An 11,442-nucleotide genomic window follows, 5' to 3' on the forward strand; every position below is an offset into this window, starting at 1 on the left:
TAACGGTAAGCCTGGCCTACCTGTGAGGACACTGAAGATGATGATAATTCATGTGAGGGCACTGATGAGGATACTGAAAATTTGGATAGCGATGAAGAAACTGACATTGTTACTCATGAAATAGGAATTTATTACTGATAGTGAGGAAGACAATGAGAGAAAGAAGAAGCCGAAACAGTCAATGTTACAAAAAGTGGTAGACGTGTGCAACTTTTGGAATTTAGATTGAATACAGGTTAATCTGATCAGTGGATCCTTTTTTCAGGGGTGGGTCATCAGCAATTTTGCTTCTAAACTGGGGTTGGGTCATCACACATGGGCCATGAAGAAAAAACCACTGATTCTATTCTGATTTTGCACCCCCACGCCCCCTATACTTCGTATAACCAGTCCCTCTAGTGAGTCGTGGTTTGAGTGATCATGATGGTTTGAATTTTTTGCATGATTTGGCGTATCACCCTCTATTTCCCTTGGCCACTGTCCGTCTGTCTGTCCGCGTCGATTGGCCGAGGAAGATTGGTTACGAGTCAAAAGTCCCTGGGGAGGAAAGGACTAAGGAAAATATGCGCCGGAAATATTGTATTTCCCGTGCACCGAAACCGTCGATCATCCAGCATGCAGCCCAGAAATGCGCACAATTGCATGGCAGCCCGAGCAAACGCTCATAAGAGCACCTAGATAATTTTTGCTGGATTACTAAGTTTTATCAAAGGTAATTACTAGTAAGCACGCGACTTTTTGAGCTCGGTTTCGCATAGGTTTCGCAACTTGTAAATCAAAGTGTCATAAAAAGCAAATGTGGATAAACCGGTTTTTTGGAATGAAGTGAACCAGCCAATGAGAAGCTGAAATGAGGGTTAATCTCGTACGACTGGTTTTTAAACAATGGAAACGTGTTGGTCATGACCGACCAGTTAGCAAGTAGTTCTCCAGTGAGCAGCATACAACAGAGTGCTTCGTCTTCTCTCTTTGGTAAAACTCCTCTAACGAAATGCCTTCGGTAAGATTAAAACAACATTTTACTTCAATTGTAACTTTGCTTTAAAAAATTGACGCTTGATCATGACGTGTGAATTTGTATTTTTCTATGGTTTATTAGAAACGTGGTTTTCTTGAAAGACTTGATGCTGGCGAAGTTGTCATCGGAGATGGCGGCTTCGTGTTCGCGTTGGAGAAAAGAGGATACGTAAAAGCCGGCCCTTGGACACCAGAAGCAATAGTCGAGCATCCTGAAGCAGGTATAAAAGTGTTACTATCTACACGACAGTTCCTCGTATTGCTATTTTAGTGGGTTCGAACATAGTTAGTGAAGTGGAATGATTCCGCTCCATTAACTATGGTTCGAAACCATAAACATGGTAGGACTGCGCCTGTTGTAAGCAGGTATAGTGACCTTGATCAAAAGTGAAGTTTAGATTTTAGATAAAGAAGACACGTTTCGGTTTATTCTATGGTATTGACCCTGGATAACTTGGTGTATGTTGTATAATAATAGGAAAGGGTGGTCAAGCCACGTGGAGCATTGTGGGTTAAATGTTTCATGTTTCATTTGCGCTTGACCGTCGTTGTGTGAAGATCTCCTGGCGAGAAAGTATCATGAATGCTAAATCTGCCTCACCGGTTTGGTGTGGATTTTCTTGCTGTTGTGTTTCCTATATCTACAATACTATGTAGACTTTCAATTTCTACATATTTGTACGGTGAAGTCTCTGTCATTTATGTCGATAAAAAACTAGTTGGGGCCCACGATAGCTTCACTGACAACTCTCGTGAACGAAGGATTGCTTTGGGCAGTTCTTTATGAGAGAGATAAAAACTGCACATCTTCAAGCTTCTTCTGTAGGATTTTTAGGTTTTGTGAAGTCAAGGTAAAAAGTGTCAATACAATTGCTTTTTGAAACAATGTTCATTTTAAATTATAGTAAGTGATACTTAAAAAGCTATACTTATGAAGAAAAATGGAAGCTAATGCATTATGATGCAGAGTTCATCACTTTGATAAATTAGAAAGTGCATGTAAACAGATTGCATGAAAATTATTTAACACTCCTTTTTACAGTTCCATTCAGTGACCATGAATAATAGTCCCAAGCCAAGGCTGGAGTTTCCACACATGATAAACTGTAGTTTATCATGCACGGTAACTCCAGCCTCCGCTGGGAATCATTATTGCATGGTCACTGAATTGAACTGTAAAAAGGAGTATTGGCAGCTCAGCATCTTTTGATGTGTAGCGTCCGTAACAAAATTGTGTAACGTCCACAATGTTATTATTCTTCTGCAACTTTAAATCAAACAAATTCAATTTTTTTCCTAATTTGAAAACCCTATCCACTCACAAAAACATTTATGAAAAGTGTTAGGTAATTTTGATGTAATGTCTGTAACGCTGCTATTAACCTGTGTAGAAAATTTAAATATCAACATTGGAGTTTCATTTTTTTGTAGATTCTTTTATTGAGTCATCATAAACCTTTGGAATTGACTCATACATAACCTTTGGTTGCCTAAGTCTAATTTGTTAAAATAGGTGAGCCGTGACAGGTAAACTGGTGCACGTGTGCTACTCTAGGGAGCTCATCATAAAATATTTTTAAACAAACTCACAAAAACTGAAACAATATTTTGTGGAACATGCTTTTCCTTCGTATAATTTGACATTTTCGTATCTATTCATTTCTGTATTGAGTTGTTACTCTAGTAAACGCCTGTGCCCTTGTCATGCCTCACTGAATTCCTATGTGTTATCTAATCAAGCGCTATACTATCTCCTATTTCATTCTAACTACTTCATTGGTATATTATTTGCACTCTACTTGCTGCAAAATAATGCTAAGTAGTGGATATTTAATTTGATAATAAATATAATTATTATATTCAAATACGATTGATTGAGTATTAGAACATCAAGCATCCAAACATATGATGAAATCACATGCTGGGCGACTATAAGTTGACAAACCTTGAACCCATTTTTCTCTTCAAATATATCTCTTAAAACCATTCATTTCATTACCAACATTCATTTTTAATCATTTCTTGCCAAGCTGAGGTTCTAATCATTAGAACTTTTTTGTTTGGAACGATTATAAAGCGTTGTTGTTTTTGGTCAATGTTGAAGTCTAAAGTCGAATGTTTATGGATTTCGCACATCTCCTATAAGGTTATGATAAACTGATAAACTTTGCATTGTAAATTTGATAGTTTAGTTTCTATTATAGTTCTATGTCACAAACATGACAGTATTTTTTCCCTTATATTAAATATATTTCCACTGACTCAAACAGGGACTTTAATATTGAAGATCAGATTGACTGCTTTAACGCCACTGACTAGGGGTCTGTTAGTTTGTGAGCGTACTTATTTTCATTTGACTGCCTTAAAACCCATCAATGCATATGAAATTAAAGGAAAATATTTGTAAAAGATACATCTTTTAGTGACTTCATTTAGAAAAAAATCGTTCCACGATTTTTTGAATTCTGCTTTCATCTATATTTTTATCACTTTTGACAACAAATGGGGTCATTTAGCTTCATATCAAAAAGTCCATAACGTTTGAAAGAAAGTCACAATTTGATTCATACACAGTGTCTATATCCATACCTATATTCTAGCTACTAAAAATATTGAATCCACTAAATTAAAGTCCCGATTTTGAGGGTATAAAGTTGACACGATGGAAATATTAGTAAAAGTCCATGAAAATATTCATCGTGTAATACTTGGAAAACGCTCTCGTACATGTTTTTTCATATTGCAATATGTTGGGTGCCTTGATGAATACTATCGACTGGCGCAAGTCACTTTGAAAGTTTAGGTCTAGTTTTCAAGAAAATAAGTGGTAAATGATTCTTATGTCATCATTACGTCATAATGAAAAGGCCGCTTTAAGCTAATTTATAATTTTTGAAACCTTTGATCCTTCTTGACATTGTGTTAAAAGTGCCTGCAGATCAAGTTATTCAAGACGAAGTTGTAGCCGTTTCAATATCTATCCTTTTTTGACCTATTGTTTAATAGTTTGGGGTAACACTTACCCGTCTACAACTAAACCAATCACAATATTACAAAAAAAAGTATTACACATAATGTCTTTTTCCAAATATGATCAACAATCTTCTCCTCTTTTTCATCAGTTCCAATTAGTTAAGTTTCCTGATCTAATATATCTTCATAATGCTATTTTTATGTACCAATTTAAACATAATTGCTACCAGTAGCCTTTGATGATTACTTTCAATCTGTTTCTTCAAGACACACCTATAATACGAGATTAGCCTCGAGATCTTCTTTTTGTATTAATAAAGTCAGAACCAATTATGGTAAATTTAACATACGCTATGTCGGGGCTACACTATGGAATGATTTAGATGAAAATCTAAAATATTTATCAATCAAGCAGTTTAAGACCCACCTGAAAGCTAGTCTCATACAGACTTATAATCAATAACATATTATTATATTAAATTTATTCTCAAACTATTTAATACGCAAATCTTAATAATAACACTTTGTAGTCTGTCATAGTTATTAAGATATGTGTTCAAGTGATTTATAAAAGTGGTACCTTTGTTTTGTATCTTTGTTTTATTTATTTATTTTTCTATTATCTATAATACACTACCTTGTACTGTAAATTATGGCCAAACATGCATAGGTACTCAGCTAGATTAGCTCTGCTATTTCTGAGTATCTATTACCTATACTATCAGTTTAAAATCACTCAATGTAATCAATCTATTGAATTTCTTTAGGTAATAAAAATCTTGTTGTTGTTGTTGTTGTTGTTGTTGTTAATACACTTTATCTTTGCCACAGTGACATTCTAGTGAAGGAAAAATTAGTAAAACTATTAAATTTGCTTTTATTTGACACAGTACGACAACTTCACCGAGAGTTTTTACGTGCTGGGGCTGATGTCATGCAGACCTTTACCTTCTATGCCAGTGAAGATAAGCTAGAAAACCGTGGCAATAAGGCTGCTAAGACTCATGGGGTATGTGAATGTACATTAACTGTTGGGGGAATTAGGTTGGATAATAAGAGAACTATGCAAATGTTCAATGTAGGGGGGCTTAAATTGAAAACAATCAGTTAATACTGAGTAGAAAGAAGTGTAAGGACTACAGCCCCTTTGGCCCATCACTTCCTAGTCCCATTTGTATGTCTACTATTTTACCATCATTATGAAGATGATGATTCTTTAAGACAAAAATTACTAGCAAATAGTTCAGCATGTGGAATAAAGCACTATGGTACAATCTTTTGGATGAATATAAAAATTACAAAATTCACTGTCAGGTTTCAGCAATCAATGAAGCTGCATGTGACATAGCTCGCGAAGTGGCAGATGAAGGTGACTGTCTTGTGGCTGGTGGAGTGTGCCAGACACCCACCTACCTTAGCGGTAAAGGCAAAGAAGCTTGTCAGGTTGAATTCAAGAAGCAGCTTGAAGTGTTCATGAAAAAAAATGTTGATTTTCTTATTGCTGAGGTATGTATAATCTATAGCAGTTTATTTTGTGCAGATGTACCATAATTATTATCACAGTTTCTCACTTTAATGGTGGGTGAAAAAGAGCAAGTACTAGTATACAACTTTGTGAGTCAGTTATGGTATTGTCTGTGCATTATTTTCTACTTAATCTAATTAATATGAAAGAGGCTTGGGAAGACTGGGTTAACAAACAATAATAATGTGCCTAAGGCCCCGTCCACACGTTCCGCAAATTTTTGTGTCCGTATCTGCAAATTTTACGAAAACAGATACATGTGGATGGTGAAAACGATTCGAATACGCTGCATGTGGACGCAAACATTTTCGTATCCGCAAAAAATAATTTGCGGATACAAAATTTTCCAGATATGTGTGAACGGGGCCTAATGTGGCCCTTGAAAATAGCTTGTTAATGAACAATATTGTTAATGGCCACAAACACTATATTGTGAAATACTCTAAATATGAATGGCAGGTGAACTTTATGAAATGAGAAATCCTAGGAAATAAATAAATAGCAAAACAAAACTATTTGCAGAAATTACAATCCTATATGGAGAGCATACTTTTAAAACTCTCAACAGTGTGATATTTATTAAACCTTATTTTATCAATGTTTCTGCAAATAGATGTTATTTTTATTTCGTATTTATGATGATCGGTTTAGGATTTTGCATCAACAAAACTCTACTCCTACTACCATTTTGCTTTGCAAATTTTCTTATTTATTAAATTTGTATTCCCTTATGCGAATTGTAAGATAATTGGTGCTAATTAACTGAACAAAGAAGGTGTGCAAGGGAGTCTGGTAGTAGAGGTCAATGACTTCATCATGCAAACGTCCTATTACTATCATTCTATTCAAATATTTTCTAATCCAGATTAAGCCAAAATGCAACAGAATGTGATTGATCAAAAGATGAGAGTATTAACAGTATACAACTATTTCAAAAAACATCGGTCTGAAATCTGAGACCAAATAACATGCTTCAAATTGTAATATATTCAGTTTCAAACAATATAGTTTCCTCTTTTGATTGGAATATAAGGCATGACCTTTAAGATAGAAATGTCATTTTTTGTATTTAAGTTGGCAGAAAACAAAAGCACAAATTCCTCTTCAATTTAGATTGGCCATTTTAGATCTCAGGCCAAACCTTTTTTGAAATAGGTGTTTATGTGTCTAGAAACATTTTTCTTTAGTCTAATTTTAGACTTCAATATGAAGTTTTGTGTGATGTGATTGGTCAAGCAACAAGTGATTATGAAATGATATTCACTGCTTCAGAAGTGATTATGAGGTTTCCCAATTAAGTTTGCCAGACCTAAAGTAATACTACACTGTGAAATAAGTTAATTTGATAAAATCACACAGTGAATCACCATATAACATTATTTGGCTACTAACATACGTTAGCAATGAAACAAGTGAAGACTAATGGACATACAGTCAATTCAAAAAATGTTGTTGCCAACCGGCTCAAGCTTACGTGACTGGACCAAAAAGGAATATGGGTAGAAATCACCGAAGCGGTTAAATATTCTTTTTGAATTAATTGTTCCCGCTGGTAATAAGATAATAATGGCGAGAAACAATCTATTAGATGTATGTCTTTGGGTTAAGGGAAAGGAAAAAAAAGTAGTTATGATTCAGTTCACAATTTCGAAAATATGAAGGCATTAAAAAAACGTCTCCTCAACTTCCCACTTGCCTACGAAGGTTTGTGCTGTAAACCAGGCATAACTAGTCAGATAAAATTATGAAGTCAACTCGGCTTCAATAATTGCTACCCCAGAGTTCCTTTCAGTCCTGTCGTGTAGGCCCCCCCTGTTGAGTTGTCGACACGTTTTTGATGACTGTATATATTATTGTATCATGTATTTAGTATTATTAACAGGTGGAGGAGGCAGAGTTTGCTGTTAAGTCTGTAAGGCAACGTAAAACCAACAGCTTGCAGTTTGTGTATTGACCAGAGGGGGATATGCATGGTGTCTCAGCAGGCGACTGTGCAGTAAGATTGTTAAGCGGTAAATTTGTTTTTACCGGGGAACATAAACAAGAAACTACCATAATCTACATTATTATCTTTTCCAATAGCTTGTATACAGGCTTACCAAAAGATAAATTTATTGTTGCAGTAACATATAATTAAAGGCCAGGGTATACAGTATTTGAATTAATTATTTTACTACTATTATCCTTGAAGTACAAACCCAAATTTGCCGACTAGTATTTCAACGCCCGTTGATCAAAGAACTGAAATTTTCAAAACTATAATTGTGATATTTAACTGAATAAGATTGTGACCCTCTATCCTCTAAAATCTTTTAAAATCTCTTCTAAAAATCTCTCAATTATTGTTTTTAATTCATCTTTGAATTGGTGGTCATCAAACTAAGTTTGAACAAGACTTTGTACTTAGCGGGTTGCATTTCAATGATATTAGTAGTAATGCCGTACCTGAATGGGCTTGAAGAGTTAACTCACAAAAGTTTGCATTTTAATGGCCAGGCTTTGGGTGATGAATCCATCAAGACTAAAGGGTCTATCTATTTAGTATGAACAGACCTGATAGACCTACCATCCCTGTCAATAATGTTTTTGTTGCAGCCCCCAAAAATATTTCATTTTTTCAAGGGTGAATCACTTGGTAAGAAATTGGAGAAGAATAGTCCAAGATAAAAAATATTATTGCGCAATTCTAAACTTATAATCATCACTAGCAATTTGTAATGACTTTTACTAGTTTAGGAATGATTTTAATTCACCTGATATTTGCTGTGGGTGCTCTTTTCTGGTTTGTCTTGCTTGCCAGCAAATCAACTGTATGACTTAACACCAGTGTTGTTTGTTTTAGTTTGGGTTCAAACAGCACAAATGTGGGTGTGGGGTGGGATAAAAATGTGAATGGGTAGGTGAGGAGTAAAGTGAAGAATATACATTTCACTGTACTTGCTCATACATTCTCACTGCAATGAAACCAGCTATTTACAATGTGTATTATGGATGTTTATTCTCCATTTTTGTTATTGAATCATATAATCTAATTTTCAATATAACCATCACACATCTTAACATGTTACTAAACAAAAGCTTGATTGTTCAAATGGCTGTTGTAACTGGTCAAAATTCACATAGACAGTATGAATAATAATTTATTCTCTTCTGAGTTCACATCAATTGGAGGCCGCCGATGTTGTTGGCGTTAATTGCCATTTTGGGACCTATTAAATGCCTGGAGAACCAATGCGTATGATGAAAGCAGAACTTGATGTGCAGGTGTGAAATTGCCATTCTTATGATTCAGCCTCTTGGTACCCTACACCGGACTGTGGAAGAAAGCAAGGATTCATGATCTGCGCCGAGTTTCCTTTGGTGAGTACTCACCAAATAATTTTAAAGGAAGTTAATTGAGTGCTCTTTAATATGACTGAAAAATTGAAAACCCTCCTATACCTCATCCTCAGTATAAGTAGATGTTATGTGTGATTGACAGGTTTGAGCTCGGGATATGCACCAGGTGGGATAAGCACAAGGAGGCCGTGATGACATATGACATGGATCGATTATTGGTGGATGTTGTGGCTTGAACCTTACCCCCCCAATATTTTCGGTACATCAGTTGAAGAGGTAAATGCTTACAGTATCTGGTACTGATGACATGATCCTAAATAAGACATAGCATAAAAACTGCTTTTATCTTTCTTGTGTTGTCATCAGTTGCCAACGAAAGAAATAAGCTTCCAGTTGGCAGTGAAAAGTGGAATGTGGGGAGATGGTCTACTAAAGCAACACACAAAACCCTGGGTAGGGCAAGGTTAAGAAAAGTTACATTCGTAATACCTATAATACTACTGCAATCATAATTCCTAATCAAGTGCACACCATACTGGTTCTTATGTGTATTATAAACCGTTCCTCCTTGAATAGGGCGTGCCGGAATCTGGGAGAATTAAGCCAGGCTAGTGGTCGACCATACAGCAGTTCTTATGTCGACCCCATCAGGATGGGGTGTAACAGTGTGCTAAATGCTGGAGCAGCATGCTGACACGACGACCGACACTGAAATGAATGAAGTGTTTGAAAAAAGGCAAAAAATCTTGAAAAAAGAACCTTGGATTTAAGGATAATTATTTTTTTTGATCTACTAAAAACATGATTGGGAATTGAAATACAATCTAGACAAAGAAAGATAGGTTGAGATAATATACTTGCGGTGGTGCGTTTAATTTCTAGGGGAATCCTTCATTCATGGCTGTAGAGTCCATTTTAAAATAACTCATACCAGACTTTAAAGTCTAAAAATTTTTATCAAACATGTTTCAAGGCTAGTCCTCAGCACTATTAGTAATGATTGTGTCCTATATCAACACTAATCATTCAACTCTCAAGTTATTGATTAGTGGACAGACTCCTTTTTATTGTGATTCTCTATAAGATGAAGTAAATTATGAGTAAAATTATTCAGTACTGATATATCTGAATGGGAGAAATAATGGCTTCTCCGAGGATCCAAACCCACTCTAAATTCTTTGCATACTAGTTTGCAAGGTTCATGTCTTCTGCATGCAAAATAAAAACCCAACATTCCAGAGAAATGGGAGAGGCTTGTTACAACAAGAGGTTTTTAACTTTTAAAATTAGTAACTAAACAGAGTTAATGTCTAGTAGAACCCTAATCCATTGTTTTCTTGTGTCTTTAATTTGAATAGTCATAAGTGCAAACAATCCATGAAAACACTAATACAAGAAAAAAAAAAGGAGAAAACAATGGAATGTGGCTATTTAGTATTACTAAGTTTTCATGGTTATCGACTATGTTGCACTTAATAACTAGTGAGAAAAAGAAATAGACACGTGCATGCATAACGTATGGGTTGTGGGGCATCATACATTCAATAAGCCAAAGTGTTGACTGGAAATGTAGTGGAGTGTTTTTACCACTACGAAAGCAAGATGTATTATTTTTATATAACACAAAATCTTAGACAAGCCATGATTTCACACAAACATGAATGACAAACAAAACTTGAAACATGCAAGTGTGTTTCATGAGATGTGCTTCATACCAGAGGATAATAAGAAGTTATTTAATTTTTATTTCACAAGATAATAGGTGCAACAATGATTAGAGTGACCACAGTAAATCGTGAACCACGAATTACTAAATAGTACACAAATAGTGGCTAGTTAAACAATTAGAAAACAATGCGAATTTGCATGAAAGTGTGCTATTTAGTTATTACTAAAGTTTCACGGATTTACGGTGGTCACTAAACCGTGAAACTTTAGTAAGTAACTAATTGCCCAAGTCATGCAAATTCCATGTTTCATGGTTAATGAGCAATATTTGTACCCTAAATATATCGTAATTAGTTGTTTCAACGGAAAAATATTAGACGTGAATTTTCATAACCCATGAAATTACAAACAAGCTTAATACAATTTAGTAGCCCCTCATTCCATTGTGTTATTTTGTGTGTAATTTCACGATAACACTAACTAGGGTAATTGTGTTCCGGCGGGTTTATGAAAAGCACTCTAATTGTTTGCACTCTTTTCTTCACCAATCTTGTTTTGAATAAAGGTTTTTAGCTATTTGGTAGGAGGTTAGAGACAACGGTGGGGAGGGAAACGTTGAGCGTGACCGATACTGACAACTATGCGTGTAGGAGGGGGTACATTATATTGTCCCCAGAGCCATATCGGCCCCAGCTTGATCGAGCAATGAGTCGATAGCGTTGACATACAGGTTTACTACCGAAGGAAAAAATATCTAACAGCGTTGAACAGCAAATTTGATAGGTGTTGGTATGAGTATTACAGTGAGGTTTAGGGTGTTACGGTATAGAACAGAATACTACAGTATTCGTTAGGGCAATCAGTGAACTGGGGCGCATGGAAGAAACAGACAAGTAAACGTGAAGCAATAGTCCATAAAC

The 11,442-nt window shown here is 35.4% G+C and overlaps 1 protein-coding gene across 1 annotated transcript; it reads left to right on the top strand.

The window, feature by feature from the left end:
• Nucleotides 1–841: 841 nt before the first annotated feature.
• Nucleotides 842–5,699, top strand: LOC148914192 (betaine--homocysteine S-methyltransferase 1-like). Its single transcript, XM_089025617.1, has 4 exons — nucleotides 842–1,000; nucleotides 1,100–1,238; nucleotides 4,881–4,999; nucleotides 5,305–5,699. The coding sequence occupies exons 1-4, from the start codon at nucleotides 992–994 to the stop codon at nucleotides 5,539–5,541; spliced, it is 504 nt and encodes a 167-aa protein (XP_088881743.1). The 5' UTR covers nucleotides 842–991; the 3' UTR covers nucleotides 5,542–5,699.
• The last annotated feature ends 5,743 nt before the right edge of the window (nucleotides 5,700–11,442 follow it).

The sequence above is a fragment of the Actinia tenebrosa genome, unplaced genomic scaffold (assembly GCF_029948245.1).
Source record: "Actinia tenebrosa isolate PJP-AT-01 unplaced genomic scaffold, QUT_ActTen_1.0 PGA_scaffold0__85_contigs__length_37466705, whole genome shotgun sequence".
NCBI lineage: Eukaryota > Metazoa > Cnidaria > Anthozoa > Actiniaria > Actiniidae > Actinia > Actinia tenebrosa.